Genomic DNA, 23605 nt, shown 5'->3' on the forward strand with positions numbered 1-23605 from the left:
ACACACTGTAGCAGCCAGCACAAATGTTTACAGTGCAGCACATGCATCTAACCACTGGACTATTGGAACACAGTTAATGATGACTCTGCACCTCTACTGGCTGGTGAGTTTTTATCTTCGCAGATACAGCATGTCTCGTGCAGGGCCAGCTGGTGTCAAAGATCATATGTAGACCAAAAGTTTTGTTTGAATCGCCCTGATAGTTTCAGTGACTCCATACAAAAGAAAGTCCTGCTCCTAAATTGTTTACAAGATTTGATGTGGAAGAGACACGCATTGCCGAAATTGAGTAAACAAATGTTTAAATGTACTGGGTTATCTGTCTTAACAGTTCATAACAAAAAGAAAGATTTTTGGTTTTACTTCATTAAGTAGTTCTTGTTAAGAGACGGTTCTGTTGTTTGCATTTCTAGTGTGTTTAGTTTTCATTGTAAAGAAACAGAAATTAAGAACAGAAACTTCATGTTGTATGTGCCTGTTGCTTTACATAAGACAATCCATCAGATATTTGGCTCACTGCTTGTACTCGTTAAATTGGACTTCTGCCATCTTTGTGGCAAAAACTACTTATACTTGAGATCATTATTCTTATTGAATAAAATTTGGACATAAAGTTTTGAGGGTAAGGTCAGTCCTCTGTGTCAGACTGACTGCTTATGTTAGACCATGTCTGATTTATATCACGTGACCCTCCTGTTTTTGTTTGTTAATGAGAGCTTGTTGGAGCAGGCAGGGTAATACAGGGTCTACATAAAGTCCAGGAACACTTACAATTACTTATTGCACAAGAACTAAACATTGTACAGATGTCATACATATTGCATTTTGAAGAGAAACTCTGAAATTTTTTTTACAAACGTTTGATAAGCAAACCACGAGCAACCCAGCAGACGTCAACACGGTAATGGAATACCTGTCCCAGCACGGCATCATCGACTGCGCTGGTCACTTCCCATGTTCTCTCTTGGAACTCCGCTACATCACTTGGTAGATATGGTACATACATCAGATTTTTAATGTATCCCCACAGAAAAAAGTCACATGGAGTGAGATCTGGTGATCGGGGAGGCCATTTCATGAAACAGCTTTCCCCTTCTGTAGCATGGCTGGTCCATCGATGTGGCAAATTACCCACTACGCTGTGGCGGTATATGTGAGTGGGGGGAACAACTTTCAGTGTTTCTCTTCAAAATGACATATGTATGATATCTGTACAATGTTTGGATTTTGTGCAATAAATAATTTAAAGTTTTCCCAGACTTTATGTACACCCTGTATTCATGGTTACTGTGTATTACAGTAAGACTTCATTGTCTCTGTTTCTCAATGAAAATAGAATAGAAGGTAAGTGGTTGGGCTGAAACTGCCGCCTGTAGTGGCAGTTCCATTACAATCTAAGTTTCTGATAATGGTATTTCCCAGGGATTGTTTACATCCTGCATTGCATTAGATCCAACGTCTAGTATGCAGAGACTTCATTCATTCATTTATTAAGTGTTATGGTATGGACTCCTACAGTTTCTCTTTGGACAGGATGGTATTAAGTGACAACAGGACCAAGACTAAACAAATTGATGAATATTTGGTGTGTTGGTAAGTTGGTACATAGCCCTTTTGTTAGGACACAGGGCGTTTCTTAGGAAATGCAGGATGTCTTTCAAATGATCAGTACTTGGCATTGACTCTGACTGGTAACCCCAGACAGAAATAATGTATAGACATGGACGTGACATAATTTAATTATTTGTTATATTGCTACTAACCGCATTCTGTTTAAGAACCCAATATGTAGAAGCTTGTTGTTATAGGTGTGCACAAAACATGTTGTTTATCTTCATGTGTCCCACAGAGGCTGTATTGTGCGAATCTTCAAGCGGTGAGGTTCTTTATACTGGATCCTCGTCCACATGAACTTTTTGTTTTTCCTACCCTAATGTGATCTTCAGTCCAAAGAGGAGTTTGCTGTAACTCTTAATATTCACATCAGTAAATGCTTCACAAGACTTTTCATCGCTGCATAACTATTGCAACCCACATCCATTTGAGCCTGCTTATTGTAGCTAAGTTTTGGTCTCTCTCTACAGTTTTTACTGCCTACATTGCCATCCATTACCAAATTGACTAGTCTTTGATGCCTCGAGATGTGTCGTATCACCTTTTCCCTTCTATTAGTCAATTTGTGCTAGAAATTTTTTTCCAAGTTTGATTCAGTATCTATTCATTAGTTATCTAATCTTCAGCATTCTTCGACATTACCAAATTTCAAAAGCACCTCTCGCTTTCAGTCTGTATGGTGTGCTGCCCACATTTCACTTCTGTAGAAGGCTGGAATCCAGAGAGATCCTTTCAGAAAATACTTTCTAACACCAAAATTTATCTTTTTCTTTCTAGTTTAATTTTATTATTCCTTAATTTTAGAGATGATACAGAGTTCTGGGCTATTTTGAGTCAGACACAAAAGAAGACCAAAAATGAAGTGGGAAAAATTGTTGGTTGTGATGCACTTGATGATCCTTCCACTTCAGTCTGTTACTTGGCTAGGTTTTACTTGTGTTTATTATTTTTTCCCCTTTAGTCTTCTCTCCTTGTGAGGTAAGACCTTAGTGACTCTGTCATGAAGTTTTTTTTACTCGTAAACAAGGCAGTTGATTTGTCTTGACAAGAAAAAAGTAGACACAAACCAAATCCAATTTTAGAATGTAAACGATGCCAAACAGCTGTACAGACCATTTTTTTTTTATTAAACATTCAAAATTTGAAATTTTGTAGTGTTTCATTTTTTTCATCAGTGAATTTTGGAGCCACTGTGTCGGGCACCTTTATTTTGTGTGTTCAGTCTTTGCCTGCTCACTGTTTTTTGGCCTAGGATTCCTATAATACTTATAAATAAAAATTGGCATGTTTCAGAAAAGTATATGATGCTATTAAGATAATTCTACTTTTCAGCCTGTTGCAGAAGAACCATTCCGATTTTCTATGGAACTTGATGACTTGCCGAAAGAAACACTGAAAGAATACATATTTGAGGAAACATCTCTGTTCAAACAGAGGATGGCTCAGGAACAGAATATGTAGTGCAGTCATAAATATGTAAAGCACTCGTGTATGTACCAAACCTCCAAGCATTTCTTTTTTCATTGCATTGCAATTACAGAAATATTGAAAAACCTTACATAAAGCCATTAAGTACAAAATATGTGGAACTTCAGTATCTTCATGTGAATTTTGTCTACAGAGGAGTAATATCTTACAGTACACTGTTTAATTATTTTATACACAAGTAAAGTGTAACTTCTGTTAACTAATAGATAAGCTAAAATTAATTTTATGTGTAATTAAAATTCCAATGTTTTCACACAGTAATCAATAATGTCTACAAAATATCATTTATGAATGAATAAGCTATGTGAATGTCATCCCTCATGCAGTTTTGTGGTTGTAAAGATAGCTTGTGAGAGTGGTTTTTGAAAATATCTTTTTGTATATTATCTCATTTCAGTTGCCAGAATTTTTTATCAGAAGTAATCGAATTACGTTGTAGATTTAGTTAATCGGCCTGAAACTTCAGAAGTTTATTATATTTGCCAGTTCAAAAAATTAATACTTTATGAGCTAGAGTTGCTGGGCAATACCATGTGGGAGGTGAAATGTATAGCACTGGTGGCACACACACACACACACACACACACACACACACACACACACACACAAAGTGAGAGACTTGTAACTGTAGGAACTAATACTCCCTCCCTTGGAGAGGAGAGAGGGATAAGTTGGAGAATGTTCAAAGGAAGGCCAGATCACCCAGACCCTGGAGTGATAGGGACCCATCAGTGGTAAGGATGAGAGTAAACAAAGATGAAGGGGAAGGTGTCCTTGGGGGAGGGGGGGGGGGGCTGAGTCCAAAGAAGATAAATGTGTGTGTGTGTGTGTGTGTGTGTGTGTGTGTGTGTGTGTGTGTGTGTGTAGAAAGAGGGGAGGGGATGTTTCCGTCTCTGGAATACAGAGAAATTAATATTGAGTGGGAGGATTCAAGTAGCCTCAGTGGTATAGCAGGCACTCAAGTCGCTTCGAGTCATACTGTAGAGCATATTCAGCAGTTGGCTGACCATTCTTCTGTGACCATTCACGCGGTCGGCTGGTTCAGTGATGGGCATGCCTGTATAAAATGCTGTGCATTGGATACAGCTCAGCTGATAAACCAACATACGTGATTTCCCTGCTTTTGATTATTGTGGGACTTAACAGTGGTGGGGCTGGAGGGCAGTGAATGGGAGCATGGGGCAAGTTTCGCAGGGGGCAATTCTAAAGGTGAGAACCTTGGGATAGGGGTAAAGATCTGCAAATGGCATAAGGTTTGACTAGGATGTTACGCATGCTAAGAGAGCAAGGGAAGGTGACAGTAAGTGATGTAGGGGGGATACTGGGAAGAGACGACTCATATCAGAGCTTGTCTTTCAAAAGATGTTGTTACCATTTGCCAGTTAAAAAGTATTAGCTTAGGATTACTCACAGACAGTATATTCTTTATAATATAAGAGTACCACAGTCTTGTGCAATAATAGTAGAAAGTGATTTACTTGAAGAATATTGTGTATGACAGCTATGCATTCACTGTAATCACTGCAGGAAAAAATAACAATCAGTGAATTAATTGAATATTATTGGAAAAATTAGTCAACAGCTCAGTTGCAAAATGAGCATTCGAGATAACAAGAGACTGCTTTGAAAGAGATACAGAGCGAAGATAGTAACCAAGGAGGTCACAGCCGGCCGGTGTGGCCGTGCGGTTAAAGGCGCTTCAGTCTGGAACCGCGTGACCGCTACGGTCGCAGGTTCGAATCCTGCCTCGGGCGTGGATGTGTGTGATGTCCTTAGGTTAGTTAGGTTTAATTAGTTCTAAGTTCTAGGCGACTGATGACCTCAGAAGTTAAGTCGCATAGTGCTCAGAGCCATTTGAACCATTTTTTGAAGGAGGTCACAAATATGTTTATGTGGGACAGATTGTTAGGCTCCTGGGTCAAAATGGAGGGGAGCTATTACAAAAGCATTTTGAGTAACAGGTGTGATTTTGCATTGGGAATTGTAGAAACAAAGCAAAACAGTACTATGTATGACATTGGGTACAGGAGGAAGGCACTTTCATTAATGTATAAAATGTTTTCATGTTCCACAGATCATGTGTCCAATTAACCACAGTGACTTGATACAAGTAATTTTACATTCACTTTACACATTCTTATGCAAATGTGGCTACATGCTGACCACCTACAATTTTCTTATTTCTTTAATTTATTTTGTGTGTTAGTGAGTTAGTTATTTCTACCCACACCGTATAGTTAGTTATTTCTACCCACACCGTATACACATTACAAAATTTAAAGTTCTCCTGCAGAATAGAAGGAGTTGTAAAGGAAAAACTTTTCAGTTTGTTTTCAAATTTAACATTCCTGTTCGTCAGACTTTTATATCATTGAGTAAGTGATCAAAAATATTGGTGGCAGCATTGTGCACCCTTTTTGTGCTAAAGACAACCTCAGTGTGGAGTGATGAATGTCATCGTAATTAAGTACATAATTGTTCCTTTTGAAGTGCAGTGGATTATTTACAGCAAACTTCATGATGGAATACATACACTGTGAAGCAGTAGTCAAAATGCCTAACTGCTTAAACATCTGGCTTATTAGCACCGCATACCAGGTGGTTACAGTTAAACTGACGGTGTTCAGAGTGCTGCTGTGCTGTCTGTATACATCACAGGATACTGAAACATTGTAGGTATGTTCATTAATCGGTGCACTTGCGGAGTATGCTGAAAAAAATAATAGTTCCACTTTTTGACACCAGGTGAAACTGTGGATCTGTAAGCATTCAGCATGTGGTGTGGGTGCAGGAAAGGGGGAGAAATGATCAACACAAGACAGGATATTTATTAAGATACGGTTACAAGTTACAATACGTGCAAGCAATGTGTGGTGTGGCCGCATCTTGCATGAAAATAGTGCTGTGGACACAATTATTTGATTGGAATCGTGTGGTCCTTATAATGTACAGATGTCATTGTACACCTAATGTATAGATGTCATTGTACACCCAACAGACCCGCGAGGAATCATCTCCTGAAAGAGAAATGGACTGACAATGAAAGAGCCTGTGAAACCATACCACAGAGTCACATAAGTGGATGTTTCTGCGCAACATGTGGGAGATTAAAACCCCAGATGTGACAGTGCAGAGTAAAATGTGCCTTTTTGCACAGTCTGAATCTTGTCTTTTGAGCTGTTGACCAGGGAGAGAGATTTCCCATGACTCAGCTTGAGCAGTGGCTGCAAAATTTGGGGCATGTGCTGCACAGTTGGCTATAACTACAGCAACTTCAGCAACAACTGATATGGGAATGGGCCACCTCCCTTCCCTGCTGCACCACCTAATTCAGCTGTTTCTTCAAATTTCATCATCATATTGTATCCCATTTATTGACGGGGAACCTTTAGCAGCTGTTTTTGTTTGTCAATATTCCCTCAGTGCAGCACTCCTGTTGCTGCTATTCTGATAAAACTTCTTAACCAGCAGTTCATGGTCTTTATTGTTGATAGCTATTATGTTTTGTATGGAAAACTTTAACCATCATAAACCTTTACACCAAGTCACTTCACGAAAGAACTCGACTTGTGTCGCTGAGTAATAAGCAGCATACTGGTGTCAGAACAGGAAACATTTCACATTCTGACTGACAATATTTTCACCTGGTGGCAGAAAGTGTAACTATTATTTTTTAAGCATACTCCGTGATTGCACCAATTAATGGCCATACCTATGATTTTGCAATGTCCTGTGATGTATACAGCCAGAAGTGCAGCACTTGGATCATTATCAGTTTTATTACAACCATCCAGTGATATTGTTACAGCACGTTTCTGAGCAATGAAGACTTTCTAAAGTTGAGTTACCTCAGAACATTATTGCTTATGACATTATTGAATGAAAATGCGCAAAATATATCAAATTACTGATTTGTCTCTCCCCAAGATATACAAGCATTCAAAGTGCAAACGAAGCAGAGCTATGTTGTTTTAGGAGTTCCAAAATGTGCTTTTTTTAAAATTTAACCCTTTCCACTCCAGCGGCAAGCTGCACTCAACATTGTGAATTTTATTTTCCAGTCTAATGTCGAGTGCCATTGGTGATGATTTTTTGTAGCTCTCAGATATGCTCCATTCTCAAATTTGACTGTATAATGCATCAGTGCTTCATAGTACTGCTGTCCAGGGAAACATGTTAACTACGTGTTGAACTATAGCAGTTGTGTTTAGAGAGAGGTTGTAATTATTACATTCAAATTAGTAGACGCAAAATGGCTAGGTTTCCACACACAGTCATTTTGGAGGACGAGATTGTATAGCTTTTAGAGGAATGTCTAAGTGAATATGAGAGTGACAATGATATTGGTGATGAAAGTGATACATTTGTAAACAATTAGAGTCATATGATGATGGAAACAGTCCGTCCTGAAGTGTGTCTAACATCACACATTAAATTTTGTGTTTTTCTCTCTGTTTAAGAGGGTTAATGTCACGTTTTTGTAAGTGTAAATTCATTCAGTCTGTAGCACTGTAGTTGCTCATTCATTTTGTTTTGAAAGCAACTGTCCATTCGTTTAGTAAGCAAGTCAGTCAGGCTCCAATTTTCAGCTGTGATAAGTGTGTGGCTGCAGAGGGGCACATTAAGTGTTTATCCTTTCCTGTGTTTTCCATGCCGTATATTTATTAAAGTTATTGCGTGTGTGTGTGTGTGTGTGTGTGTGTGTGTGTGTGTGTGTGTGTGTGTGTGTTCGAGTGGGTTAATTTCGCATTTTTGTAAGTGTAAATTCACTCAGTCTTTAGCACAGTAGTTGCTCACTGAACAGCCAGCTAGGTAGCTCTTTAACACGTCAGCATCCATTGGTGACACATCAGGAGGGTAGCACGTAGCATATCTAGTATTTTCTGCTTTTATAGTTCATTTCTTCATTTAGTCTACTTAGGATGGATAGGATGTGTGCATGCTGTGTCGAGACGCAGGAGCAGCTGGCTGGAGTTTGCAAACAGCTGAACGTATTCTCGGCTACATCAGTCATCATCGGGCTGCTGCCCTGGGGTATAGCAATGGTGAAGGAACTGGCACATCACATGGGACACCTCAGGTGTCACTTGTTTTGCCCATGGGCTCTGTTTCCGAGGCACCCCCAAGTGCACACAATGCAATGGATCTGCCCTCACAGCAGGGTGAGTGGCGGGTGGTAATGCGTTCGCATCATGCGAGGCTCACGCCCAATATGGAGACTGGCCGCCTGGCCTCGTCTCTTAACCCTGTGGGTGTACTGGTGGACACTTCTTCAGCAGGGTCCGAGCAGGCACTTGGGGGGGGGGGGGGGGGTTTACTGGTTATTGAGAGCTTCAATATTAGGCATGGTATGGAGGCTGTTAGGCAGTTAGTGTTCAGTGCCGGAGAGAAAGCCAGTGTGCACTCAGTGTGTCTGCTAGAGGGCATCATCCAAGATGTGGAGACAGCCTTGCATGTGACTTTCAAGCGTGCAGTTAGCAGTTGTCTGCAAGTTGTGGCTGACGTCAGCACCGACGATGCCTATTGCATGGGTTCTGAGGTGTTCCTCAGTTGATACAGGTGGCTTGCAGAGGTGGTGAAGGCTGCTGGTCTCGCACACAATGTGCAAGGAGAGCTGGCAATTTGTCGCATCATCCCACAGTGGATCGGGGTCCTTTGGGTTGGAGCCGAGTCAGGGTGTATACATTGGAGCCGAGTCAGGGTGTATACAAACCGGGAGAAAACTGGGAAAAACTTGGGAAGTTTGTAGAATTCCGGGAATTTTTCAGTGTTTTAGTTTTCAGTTAAATTTTTGTGATTGTGACTGGTAAGAACCGATACTCTAACAAAGGATATTACTATATCCCGCTACTTCAGAATAATACTGCAGCAATTAAAAAAAACTTAAAACTTAAATTGCAAAGGAAATGTGCCATATACAGAAACAAAACACAGTACTCCTACAAGTGTCTGCCAGCAGAAAAATGTGTCAAAGGCTTTAGGAAGACTATGCAATGCTTCCGATGAACGTGATGTCACAACTGTTTACATTAAGATTGGTTATAGAAGTTAGGAACAGGCTCATGCGCATGCGCTTAAGGCTACAGAAATGTGGGTGTTGGCTGTGTAAGCAGTCGCAGTAAGCACCTAGATGCTATCAAGAAAAATTTTACTGGTGTGCCCAAGTTGCCAGCCTCACGCTTGCGCAGGATTGGAGGGGCGTAAACAGCGGTAATTTCGGAAAGGGGGGGGGGGGGGGGGCGCCGGCGGCGGCTATCAAGTATTGTCCCGGTTCAGAAATATCATAGATCCGGGGCTGATGGGCAGAGCAGTCTGAGTTATAGTGGGGAAGTGGGTAGTCTCCACGTGACCCGTGATCTTGCTGCTTCCTTTTCGTTTAATGTTCTCACATCAAATGAAAACAAAACGGATTTCTGTGGCTGGAAGCTATCAAGTGAATTAAAATATGTTCACATAATTACGGAAGGCAAAATTTGTTATAATTTTCAGATTTTATTTTATTTCCACTTTTCTGACAGTCAAGCATTAATCGCCTTGGAAATTAATGAAGTTGTTTTTGTCGGTATGCTAAAGAAATTTGGCTTTTATTAATCTTTTCCGCTGAGGCAGTCAGTGTATTTGAAACGAAGTGTTTAGTACCAGACTATTGGCTAGGTTCAACTGTTCGCTGCATTTAAAGTGCACGTTTTCATCTTCTTACACGTGTGGCATTATGTCATAATAAAGAACCTAACAAGCGGCTACACGGGTAGCAGGGGTTGTGTGGCGTGGGCTGGGCGGTTTTTTAGGTTAGATGGCCTTGGGCAAGTACAGAAAGGGCAACAGCCTCAACGGGTGCGGGGCAAAGTCAGGACATGCGGGGACCAAGCAGCAATCGGTATTGTAATTGTCAACTGTCGAAGCTGCGTTGGTAAAGTACCGGAACTTCAAGCGCTGATAGAAAGCACCGAAGCTGAAATCGTTATAGGTACAGAAAGCTGGCTTAAGCCAGTGATAAATTCTGCCGAAATTTTTACAAAGGTACAGACGGTGTTTAGAAAGGATAGATTGCATGCAACCGGTGGTGGAGTGTTCATCGCTGTTAGTAGTAGTTTATCCTGTAGTGAAGTAGAAGTGGATAGTTCCTGTGAATTATTATGGGTGGAGGTTACACTAAACAACCGAACTAGGTTAATAATTGGCTCCTTTTACCGACCTCCCGACTCAGCAGCATTAGTGGCAGAACAACTGAGAGAAAATTTGGAATACATTTCACATAAATTTTCTCAGCATGTTATAGTCTTAGGTGGAGATTTCAATTTACCAGATATAGACTGGGACACTCAGATGTTTAGGACGGGTGGTAGGGACAGAGCATCGAGTGACATTATACTGAGTGCACTATCCGAAAATTACCTCGAGCAATTAAACAGAGAACCGACTCGTGGAGATAACATATTGGACCTACTGATAACAAACAGACCCGAACTTTTCGAATCTGTATGTACAGAACAGGGAGTCAGTGATCATAAGGCCGTTGCAGCATCCCTGAATATGGAAGTTAATAGGAATATAAAAAAAGGGAGGAAGGTTTATCTGTTCAGCAAGAGTAATAGAAGGCAGATTTCAGACTACCTAACAGATCAAAACGAAAATTTCTGTTCCGACACTGACAATGTTGAGTGTTTATGGAAAAAGTTCAAGGCAATCGTAAAATGCGTTTTAGACAGGTACGTGCCGAGTAAAACTGTGAGGGACGGGAAAAACCCACCGTGGTACAACAACAAAGTTAGGAAACTACTGCGAAAGCAAAGAGAGCTCCACTCCAAGTTTAAACGCAGCCAAAACCTCTCAGACAAACAGAAGCTAAACGATGTCAAAGTTAGCGTAAGGAGGGCTATGCGTGAAGCGTTCATTGAATTCGAAAGTAAAATTCTATGTACCGACTTGACAGAAAATCCTAGGAAGTTCTGGTCTTACGTTAAATCAGTAAGTGGCTCGAAACAGCATATCCAGACACTACGGGATGATGATGGCATTGAAACAGAGGATGACACGCGTAAAGCTGAAATACTAAACACCTTTTTCCAAAGCTGTTTCACAGAGGAAGACCGCACTGCAGTTCCTTCTCTAAATCCTCGCACAAACGAAAAAATGGCTGACATCGAAATAAGTGTCCAAGGAATAGAAAAGCAACTGGAATCACTCAATAGAGGAAAGTCCACTGGACCTGACGGGATACCAATTCGATTCTACACAGAGTACGCGAAAGAACTTGCCCCCCTTCTAACAGCCGTGTACCGCAAGTCTCTAGAGGAACGGAGGGTTCCAAATGATTGGAAAAGAGCACAGATAGTCCCAGTCTTCAAGAAGGGTCGTCGAGCAGATGCGCAAAACTATAGACCTATATCTCTTACGTCGATCTCTTGTAGAATTTTAGAACATGTTTTTTGCTCGCGTATCATGTCATTTCTGGAAACCCAGAATCTGCTATGTAGGAATCAACATGGATTCCGGAAACAGCGATCGTGTGAGACCCAACTCGCCTTATTTGTTCATGAGACCCAGAAAATATTAGATACAGGCTCCCAGGTAGATGCTATTTTTCTTGACTTCCGGAAGGCGTTCGATACAGTTCCGCACTGTCGCCTGATAAGCAAAGTAAGAGCCTACGGAATATCAGACCAGCTGTGTGGCTGGATTGAGGAGTTTTTGGCAAACAGAACACAGCATGTTGTTATCAATGGAGAGACGTCTACAGACGTTAAAGTAACCTCTGGCGTGCCACAGGGGAGTGTTATGGGACCATTGCTTTTCACAATATATATAAATGACTTAGTAGATAGTGTCGGAAGTTCCATGCGGCTTTTCGTGGATGATGCTGTAGTATACAGAGAAGTTGCTGCATTAGAAAATTGTAGCGAAATGCAGGAAGATCTGCAGCGGATAGGCACTTGGTGCAGGGAGTGGCAACTGACCCTTAACATAGACAAATGTAATGTATTGCGAATACATAGAAAGAAGGATCCTTTATTGTTTGATTATATGATAGCGGAACAAACACTGGTAGCAGTTACTTCTGTAAAGTATCTAGGAGTATGCGTACGGAACGATTTGAAGTGGAATGATCATATAAAACTAATTGTTGGTAAGGCGGGTACCAGGTTGAGATTCATTGGGAGAGTGCTTAGAAAATGTAGTCCATCAACAAAGGAGGTGGCTTACAAAACACTCGTTCGACCTATACTTGAGTATTGCTCATCAGTGTGGGATCCGTACCAGGTCGGGTTGACGGAGGAGATAGAGAAGATCCAAAGAAGAGCGGCGCGTTTCGTCACTGGGTTATTTGGTAACCGTGATAGCGTTACGGAGATGTTTAATAAACTCAAGTGGCAGACTCTGCAAGAGAGGCGCTCTGCATCGCGGTGTAGCTTGCTCGCCAGGTTTCGAGAGGGTGCGTTTCTGGATGAGGTATCGAATATATTGCTTCCCCCTACTTATACTTCCCGAGGAGATCACGAATGTAAAATTAGAGAGATTAGAGCGCGCACGGAGGCTTTCAGACAGTCGTTCTTCCCGCGAACCATACGCGACTGGAACAGGAAAGGGAGGTAATGACAGTGGCACGTAAAGTGCCCTCCGCCACACACCGTTGGGTGGCTTGCGGAGTATCAATGTAGATGTAGATGTAGATGAGATAATACAGTACTGGTTCTCCAAGAGAATTTACATCCCAAAAACCACACTGAAAAGCTTGTAATATCAGGTTGAGGATTACTTCATTGGGAATCTGGACATATGAATGTGCACTTTAAGTACGCACTTTAAATGTGCTTATTCCAATGCTTTTGGGGTATCCTATGATGTCTTGTTTCTTTTATGCCATAATGTATAAGATCTATTAATGTTTTACAATTGCAAACATACGGGTGTCCTCCGTCATCGTAGCTGCGCGAGCACGATGGTGCCTGTCATCTGGCACTCTGTGGCAATTGCTGAAACGAACCTACTTCTAACAGATCGCGGGAAAATATTGTGAATGCTGATTTGAAAAGGAGTGCTGTCAAAGTAAATTTCCTTTTACACATGTTGAACTATGTGCGAGAATGTACGATGAATTTCTTCAATCACACAAAGTTTGATACTCCTTTAAAAATCAGCTCTTTGATGACGAGCCATTTAGAAGAGTTTCGAGCCCAGCAGATCAGACATTTATCTCGTTATTAAAAATTTTAGTGGCACATTTGTGATATATATCTTAAAGTGTAACACACGCAAAAAGATCAACATTATATTTGGAAGTTTAGCTTCTCTTGCAGCTTATTAACCTTAGAGACCAACATTATACTTGAAAGCTTTTCTTTTCTTGTAGTAACACTATGTATATCAATTTAAACCATTAACTTTTCTTGTTTGTGTGTCCACACTACTTAAGTGATGTTGCTAATTGGCTGAGTACATCATGTGTCCTATGCTCTGAATATCCGCTGTCATCGGCTGGCGAGATCACGTGACATGAGCTATGACTGGCTTACAAAAGCCCATCGCAATCTCGATTTCAATGCTTGTGAAAGTAACATGCAGTTTTTGATGGAATTAGAATTAATACTTTCGTAATACGAAAATATGCAGGGTACATGTTGCTTCACAACAAAGATCTTTCCAAACCCCCCCCCCCCCCCCCCCCCCCCCCCCCCCCCCCCCTTGTTTTATTTTCTAAAGTGCTGGGAAACTCTATGCCTGTGTAAAAGAGCCATAACCATTCAAATGATCGATAAGTTTTACAGTTCCGAGGGAAAATATACTGTCACTTTACACGGAAAATTATATTTCCACCCGGGAGGAAGTGTACTTTTAGTCGGGAAATCCGGGAATTTGTTTTCCTTGTCCGCATTTACACCCGGTGAGTGGATGGTCTCAACTAAAGGCTTCATCGACTCTATGACGGACTTGGCTGCAGATTTCTAGACCTGTGTTATCGTCTGGGGATTTGTAGGACTCACTTTGATGGGTCAGGTGTCCACTACATAAAGGAAGCAGCTACTCTGGTGACCAGAATACTTGTGGAGTGTACACAAAGGATTTTTAGGCTAGGTGGTAGTTTGAGGTGCTCCGATGAACGCTCCCCAGTCGATTCACAGCAATGGAAGTCAAACGTCTTCAGAATAAAGACACTTTGACTGTCACCATTTTATCAGTAAACTGTCGAAGTATTTGTAATCAAGTTCTCGAATTTACTATCCTCCAGGAAGGTTCTTGCACTCAAATTATTCTTGGGACTGAGAGCTGGCTGAAACCCAAAGTTGAAATCTCTGAGATATTTAGCGAGTTGTGGAATGTATGTTGGAAAGACAGATTAGAGCCCATAGGAGGGGGAGTTTTCATTGCACTTGACAAAAATATTGTCTCTGTTGAGATCGAAATTCAGTGTGACAGTGAAGTTGTCTGGTCACGTATAACAGATGTAAGTGAATCTGGGTTAATTGTTGGATGTTTTCGCCAGCCACCTGATTCTGCTGTGGCAGTTCTAGAGTCATTCAAGAAAAGTCTATGGTCAATAGTATGTAAATAACCACATCATGCAATACTAGTTGGATGCGAGTTTAACCTTCCAGTTATAGACTGTGGCATGTCTATGGAGTCATTGAGGGGGGGGGGGGGGGGTGCTACAGACAGAAAGTCGTGTGAAATACTTTTGAACACAGTTTTCTGAAAATTGTCTTGAGCAGGTAGCTTGGCAGCCCACATGCAATGGAAATATCTTAGCCCATGTAGCTACAAATAGACTGGACCTTATCGAAAATTTTGGCATAGAAACGGGGATTGGTGATCATGATGTATAGCCATTTTATAAAAGTTAATAAATCAGTCAAGAAGGCTAGGAGAGTGTTTCAGTTAGATAGAGCAGATAAGCGGTTATTAACACCTCACTTAGACAGTGAATTAGCATCACTTAGTTTCAGTAAGATGGATGTAGCAGAATTATGGGCAAAGTTTAATCAGATTATAAATTGTGGTCTGGAGATTTACCGTTCCTAGCAAGTGGGTAAAGGATGGAAAAGACCCACCATAGTTTAATAACAAAATTGGTAAGAGGCTGAGGAAGCAGAGATTGTTGCACTCTAGGTTCAAAAGGGGACACACAAATGATGACAGTGAAGGTTAGTTGAGATCTGTGCGCGTGTGAAAAGATCTGTGCGCGAAACCTACAACTACTACCACATTTACACCTTAGCAAAAGTTCTGGCAGAGAACCCAAGAAAATTCTGGTCGTATGTAAAATCGCTAAGTGGTTCTAAGGCTTCCATTCAGTACCCTCGTTGACCAGCCTGGTGTTTCAGTTGAAGATAACAAAACGAAGGCTGAGGTTTTAAATTTCACATTCAACAAATCATTCATACAGGAGAACCATACAGACATACCGTCATTTGACCATCGGACAGACTCCTGTATGGATGACATAGAAATTAATATACCTGGCATAGAGAAACGACTTAAAGATTTGAAAGCAAATAAATTGCCAGGTCCGGATGGAACCCCAGTTTGATTTTACAAAGAGTACTCTACGGCATTGGCCCCTTACCTAGCTTGCATGTGTCATGAATTTCTTGCCCACCACAAAGTCCCAGGCGACTGGAAAAAAGCGTAGGTGGCTCCAGTGTATAAGAAAGGTAAAAGAATGGACCCGCAAAATTACAAATCACTATCCCTAATTTCTGTCTGCTGTAGAATCCTTGAACACTTCGTCAGTTCAAATATAATAAACTTTTTTGAGGCTAAGAAGCTTATGTCCATGAATCAACATGGCTTTAGAAAGAATCATTCATGAAAAACTCAGCTTGCCCTTTTCTCTACTGATATGCTTAGAACTATGTGTGAAGGGCAACAGGCAGATTCCATATTTCTAGATTTATGGAAAGCATTTGGCATGGTGCCCCATTGCTGGCTCTTAACAAACGTACGAGCATTTGAAATAAGTTCACATATATGTGAGTTGCTCAAACACTTCTTAAATAATAGAACCCAATATGTTGTCCTTGTGACAAGTGTACATCAGAGACAAGAGTATTGTCAGGAGTGCCCCAGGAAGATGTAATAGGACCGCTGTTGTTCTCTATATACATTAATGATTTGCCGGACAGGGTGGGCAGCAGTCTCTGATTGTTTGCTGATGATGCCATGGTTTATGGGAAGGTGTTGAAGTTGAGTGAGTGTAGGAAGGTACAAGACGACTTGGGCAAAATTTCCAGTTGGTGTGATGAATGGCAGCTAGGCCTAAATGTAGAAAAATGTAAGTTATTGTGAATGAGTAGGAAGAACAAACCTGTAATGTTTGGATACACTATTACTAGTGAGTAGGAAGAACAAACCTGTAATGTTTGGATACACTATTACTAGTGCCATGCTGGACACATTCAAGTCATTTAAATATCTGGGCGTATCATTGCAAAATGATATGAGGTGGAATAAGCACGTGAGAACAGTGTTCGGTAAGGGAAATGGTAGACATCACTTTATACTTCTGAGTACTGCTAGAGTGTTTGGGATCCGTACCAGGTCGGATTGAAGGGAGACTTTAAGCAATTCAAAGGTGGGCTGCTAGATTTGTTACCCGTAGGTTCAAACAAAATGTAGGAGATAGGGAGATGCTTCAGGAACTCAAATGGGAAGCCCTGGAGGGACGATGACATTCTTTTCAAGAAACACTGTTGAGAAAGTTAAGAGAACTGGCATTTGAAGCTGACTGCCAAACGATTCTACTGCCACTAACATACATTGCGCGTAAGGACCACAAAATTAAAAAAAGAAAAAGAAATTAGGGCTCATACGGAGGCCTACAGACAGTCATTTTTCCATTGTTCTATTTGCAAATGGAACAGGAGGGAAATGGCAAGTAGTGGTACAGGGTACCCTCCGCCACGCACTGTATGGTGGCTTGCGGACTATCTACGTAGATGTAGATACACACAGTTCTTCTGTGTATCTTCTCTCTTTCCTCGATCATGAAGATCCCAGACTAAGAAGTAATACTCAAGTTATTTGAAGGTGTTGCACACTATCTTCTTCGTAAATGGACAACACTTTCTGGGGATTCTTCCAGTGAATTTCAGTCTGGCATCTGCTCTTCTTATGATTAACTTTCTGTGATAATTCCAGCTTAAACCACTATGTACATATATTCCCAGACACGTACTGTGACTGTTTCCAGTGATTGTTGAACAATTGCAGTGAAACAATAAATAATCTATCCACCTAGATGTATTGCCCATACCCGCATAGTGTTGATTCTGTGCTGCAGGTCATCCTGCATTCGGTACAGTGTTCTAGCAGGTTAACTTCTCTATTTACGATGACATCATGTGCAAATAGCCTTTTGTAGCTTCTGACGTTATCCACTAGTTTGTTTATGTATTTTGTGAACGGTAATGCTCCTATAACAATCTCTTTGAGTAAGTGTGAAGATACTTTTATGTGTGAATATGGCATGTGGGAGATCAGTTTGTGAAGTAGGTTTTGGGGTAGTGCCGTACTGAATAGCATAGGTTTGTCTGTTACTGCTGATCAGCCATCCGTGGTTGGCTTGACTGCATTTTAGCGTGGAAGGGTTTGCAGCTATGAAAATGGAATTAGTTTCTGTAGGTGGTAGGTTTTTTGTGGATTGGTGACATTATGGAGCCATTAAGGGGGTTGAGGTCAATGCTCAGAAAATTCTAATGCTGAGCTGAAAAGGGCAAGGTGAAATGAATTGGAGAAATGGTATTAAGGTGATGGAGGAATAAGGGTAGTGCCTTGCTCTTGGGTCCATATCATGAATGTAGCATGAGTGAACCACGCAAGAGCCTTAGGATCTTGGGAGAATAGAAACAATTTCTCAAGGTGATGTGGGTGACAGTGACTGTCCCACAGATTTCTTTTTATATCTTTATTTTGAGTGAATAGTATTTATTAGTAAAGATATAGTTGGCGACAGGTGGGAGTGAATTTAAAGTCAGTAGGACATTGAGAGTTGGGAGTGTTGGTAGTAGAGAAGTGAGTCAGCAGCTTTGTATTATGGATGAAGTAGCAAAGACCTGTAGGATTCAGATGAAACAGTTGGAGAGAATAAATAATCAAGAAATAGTCACTATAGACAAGGCTTTAATTTGCTGTTATTTCTATTTTTAACAAAAAACAGTTTTACTGGGCTTTCAAGGAACCAGTGTAGTGTAAGTCCATATATGTTTAATATGTAATCTTGCTGGCTGCTGTAAAGAGTGTTGACTATTGAATACTTAAAGTAATGTTTTTCATAGATGCCATTCTAAGTGTTATTCATATAGAGAATGAACATTCAGTGTGCGGACATTTGTATATCATAGGAAGTACATGTCCAAGGCCTAAAATACTCCCCATGGCCTGTTGGAATCGTAATCGTACTTGTGTGTATTTTAAAAAAGTCTCCTCTGCCTCTTCCCCCAGTAACAAGTAGTTTTCCTTACTCTGGAAGGGTATCTTAGTATGCAGTGCCATTTGTATATTAAAAGGTGTTGATACGTTACCCAACAACTGATTAGCACTGTATTGTATTTGAAGAGCTGTGGATGGGGGTGTCACATGAGATTTCTCAAAGCAGTGTGAGTGCACTCATCTTCATCCACAGAGACAAACCAGTAGGAATTGTTTGCCTCAGTGTCATTGTTTTAGTAATGATGTGTTCAGTTGTTAGGCTAAGACTATAAGGCATGTAAACTATTGTACTTTTCATTTGACATATTTATATTAGCACATCTATTTTCTTTGCAGCTTTGCACAAGCGAAGTGTTTGCTCCACTACATGACCATCACATGTTTCCGGTCGCCTGTGTTCATTAATCTTGTACCATGCTTTGGTATGGGGAAACACAGGAGATAAATGGAGGAGACATATCCTTTTTGCCAGATGTTAAATGGTTCTGCTGGTAATAAATATTCATGTTATTATTGTACAGGACTCAGTAGTATATTTTGGTCATTTGTGTCCTTCTATCTGTGATTTATGTAATTTGATCCTGCCCTCCATCTTTAAACTTATTACATAAATGTATTTTACATTTAGAGTTATGAAAGTAAGTCCTCATCATCACAGATTCATCAAGTCAATTTAAAAAGTGTTAAAATATTTCAAACAGCTCATTACAAGTACATAAATTGCATCTTGATAATTTGTATTCTTCAAACAGTTAACTATACATAATTATTGCTTGTTTCATTCTAGTTTAATGCACAACTAATATTGGACAAATTTGACTTTTAATCAGTGTCACTAAAAAGTGATGGTGACACTGTATTTTTATGAGATGCAGTTTGTATTTGGAGTTTTCGGCTTCCATAACTTCCCATATTTGAACTTGTACCCTGATTGGCTAAAAATCTTTATTTTTATTACCAGTTGAAAAGAAACTTGTGCTCTTTCTATGTGTTGTTTAATTGTGAGAATCAGTGATTGGAGGTTAAGCAATGTGTATTTATTATACATAAAGTAGAAAAGTATCCTAAATCACTATTTCAGTATTTTAAATGTGAAGACTACTGAATATGATTTTTCTTTGTCATTGGTCATATTTTCCTCTACATCATAATCATCATCCATCATCTACATATAACACACACACACACACACACACACACACACACACACACACACATATTCGCTCTCGCACACTATTTACTTCTATATATCTCTGTATCTATTAGTGTTTTTGTCTTATCTTATTCATCTAAATGTCTATTCAGAATAATTTTATGTATGCAACTTGTTGCAAAAGACAGAACTGAAGCCTTCGGCTGTATTGGAGAGTAATGCAAACATACATGGATGTATGGCGTGTGATGAGAAGACTAACTGGGAAGCTGGTGCAGCACAGTGAAACACACACTCGCAGTTTCAGTTCTATAGTGGATGAACTGAGTAACTCTACAGTGCTGAGACGAAGTCAGTGTGCTGGCAGCCCAGTTGCAGTATGTGTGTGCATTACACATATGTATTTCAAGAATTATGTGTGCGACAGAGTGATATACAACCAAAAATTGTGAAATTATGTGGCCTAAATACTTTTGGAATTTTCTTCAGATAGTTATTTTAGTGTTGAAAGACAGTTTAGCTATGTTAGGTTAGCAGACCGTGATAGTTCTTTGAATTTTAGATAAACATTTAACTAAATTGCAGAATAATTTTTTGATTCATTACAATATGTCTCAAGGCGACAGTGAGAAGGATGCCATATTATTTTTACAGCTTACCTTGTCATTTAAGAAAACATTGTTGTTCCATTTTATCTACTGTAAACCTATGAGTGTTTTGGCATTTAGTGTACGTGGAGATAGGTGATATTAATGAAGCTTTTTGCGCAAAAATACCATGCTAGTTAGTTAAACTAGTAGGTACAAATTTGTTGTATGTAGTGTTCTGTTATATTTTTCACACTGTTAATACTGTATTTATGTCAGTAGATTATCACACAGACTGTTTGTGAAATACTGAGTAAGGATCGTTATAAAAAACCATAGTCACAGTTGATGTCCTGGTCTGCGAAGCATTTGCTGCTTAAATACATTAGTGTTTTGGTTTTGCAGTGAATATGAAAATTTTGTTATGTCTTGAGTAAAAACTTTCATGTGCACTACATTCAGTCCTATTTTGAACAATTACTTTCGTGTATTCATCGTAGGAACACAAAGTTCACTAAATGTTCACGTAGATACAAACTCCTATGATGTGTTTGTACTTCTGCTTTTTTTCCAGCTAGAAGCAGTGAATCTTCATGTAAGGTTTCAACTAGTTGTGGGTTATGAATTACTCCTTTTGTTCTCTCTTGGAACTTAATTATGTGTTGATGGAGTGGCCTTAAAATCTCTGTGTAATTGGTGGAGTGGCCTTAAGACTTATTCATTGGGTCATAATTAAAATAAACACTTTTATTTCTGGGCTTTTGAGCTGGTAAAGAGAGAGTTTCATCTCCACCTAGAGCTGTCATTGAACAACATTGTTTTGTACTTTGAAATTTAATTAATTATTATTGTATTCAAATGTATAATTTTTGATGAATAATATATACACTGACTGAATAAAAATAAAATGCTGTGTAATCATAATGCCTTTTAAACTCTGCTAACTTCGTTTATGTAGTAAAAATATAGAAAGGCCAAAATTAAGTCAGTCATCATAAAATGAGCCTTATGGATTACTTAGTTTGCAGCGAGGATAATTATTCTGTGGATGGATGTTTCTGTTAGAAGTCTCCCATTGCTTTTACAAGAAGGTACAGTGTTTTGTAATAACAAGTCTTACTCACATAAATATGAATGGAATACATCAAACATCAGTCACTTTTACCTCCATGTCTGGTGCTGTGATATGTGTGATGTGACATGTATGTACTGGTTAAGAAATCATTCAGATAAAACTATTTTGTACCATTTGTACATTGGTATGTATTCATACTTTACTTTAGTGTGTATAATATATCTTATTGGTGAGCATGGTGTTTTTGCGTATGTTGTCACGATTGTTGTTGTATTAAATTATTCGGAACTGTCTGTTTCTGCAGTGCAGTGGTTTTACTGGTTATCATTCATTTTAGTGAAAAATTTACCATTTCCTCAGTAAATACAGTATTACCATTATCATGATGATTATTATTACTATTATTATACTCATCAAATTGTTGTGCTAAAAATAAAAGCTTTGTTAGCAATGTCAACTCATTCATTTAAACATGTGGCAATCCTGAAGCAATATGTTCTCAGATTTTCAGAGCTACAACAATTTTAATTCTGGGCCAATACTTCATGTTCTGCTATAATCATAAAAAACCGAGTTTCTTGCTATGGATGTGATTCAAGGTGAATGTCAATTTAGAGTTATGTGAAAGCCCATAGCAAGTTGATATGTACAAGTGGCAGCACAAAAAGTTATAGTTGCTGAAATCTGAATACTGATGATGTTATGCAGGAGCCAATTGCATTACAGAGTCTACACTACTGCTCATAAAAATAAAGGACACTTGGTGATGGTGAGTGTAGCTGAGGGGAGTGTGCCTTATTGACACTCATCATGAAACACACACCCTCTAAAAATCACAAGACAGTCTTGCAGCCATGAGTTAGAGTCGGGAATGGATGAAGAGTGAAATACCTGAATATCACAGAATGTAGTATAGTGACTTTGTAGTTTGTTGGCATCATCGGCAGACTGATAAGCAACTGCACAGCAACAATTATTTTGTTGTTGTATTGTTTTAATTTGTTTAATCTACAGTAATCACAAAATCAACAGAAAGAGTATTTCACAATTCTTAATCATATTTTATCATAATTCGGAAGTACACAGCATATGGTTTATTTACCATTTTATATACCATTCAAAGGCCCTTCACTTCAGTGGCGATCTGTATTTTTGCAGAAGGAAGACCAAGAAGTTAGTAATAAATTTCTCCACTTTCAGCCATCTGCTCCTGTTCAGGCAGGGTGACGTTCTATATGTCATTGAGAGTTCTTGCCATGGGGGTGAGGCCAGTTTCCTCACATTGTCTGGTTCATCTCTGCCCACACATGGTGAGTATGGCCGAGGCCTGGTGAGTACGGCAGAGGCCTGGTACAAGAAGAGGCCATTTGAAAAGAAAAGTTCCAGTCTGTTCTGCGAACCATCCTGCATCGCAGCTGACATGTATTGGAGACTCATCCTGCTGAAAACAGATTAATCACGCATGATGTAGTTCTTTGGTGTAGTTCTTGCACTGATAGTATCCTAACGTTACCCATAAAATGAGTGGACTGTGCAGTATCAAGTTGGCCATCTATCCTCTGAAGCATCCCAAATTTACGGAATCACATCAGCCCCCAGGCTGCCAGACACAGTGCCACTGCGAAATGACTGATGTATTTGGGCTTGAAACTGACACCATGCAGCCTGTATACCCATAGTGGACCACCTTTCACTGTAGAAAATACTGATTTATTGGAAAATATTACGGTCCACTAGATAGAGAGAATCCTCACAGGGCACTGCTCAGTAGAGTTTGTAATCATTATGAAGCTTCCTCTATATGGCCACACATTAACCAGGTAGGCTGGTGCCCGAACTGTGTCAGCTGATATGGGAAACAAAGTTGGATATTTCAACTGCATGAAATTTAAAAAAGGATTTTGCAGTGATTCCTTTACGTGTTTATTTTCCTGGACTTGAGTTGCTACATCCCAGTGCCCACACACACCATCTGGATTCTCCAGTAACACAATATCATTTTATCTATTATTGTGCAAAGGCGAAGCCTCTGATGTCATCAAATTCTCTTCACACACAAGAGCAATGACCTCGTTATGAATAGCCTGTCTCAATAAGGCGGCAGCTCCCGCTCCAGCACCACCACAGGAGTGAACAGCATTTGTATGTGAATTATGTTTATGAGCATCTAACAACTGGATGGTTTTAACAATGATGTTTTAAAGTGCTCCATGTGAGTGATGAATCCCTGAAATCACAAAAAGTGTTAGTTATGCAGGCTTC

At 39.8% G+C, this 23605-nt stretch overlaps 1 protein-coding gene across 1 annotated transcript in view; it reads left to right on the plus strand.

Annotated features, from left to right (window-relative positions):
- Positions 1-21800, plus strand: part of LOC124619421 (mitogen-activated protein kinase 1) — a 378544-nt gene extending 356744 nt beyond the window's left edge. Inside the window, exons 7-8 of the mRNA XM_047145795.1 lie at positions 2947-3103; positions 18865-21800. Of these exons, the coding sequence (XP_047001751.1) occupies positions 2947-3075 (129 nt within the window). The 3' untranslated portion in view covers positions 3076-3103; positions 18865-21800. The remainder of the gene's footprint in view (positions 1-2946; positions 3104-18864) is intronic.
- The last annotated feature ends 1805 nt before the right edge of the window (positions 21801-23605 follow it).

Source organism: Schistocerca americana, chromosome 1 (genome assembly GCF_021461395.2).
Source record: "Schistocerca americana isolate TAMUIC-IGC-003095 chromosome 1, iqSchAmer2.1, whole genome shotgun sequence".
Classification (NCBI taxonomy): domain Eukaryota; kingdom Metazoa; phylum Arthropoda; class Insecta; order Orthoptera; family Acrididae; genus Schistocerca; species Schistocerca americana.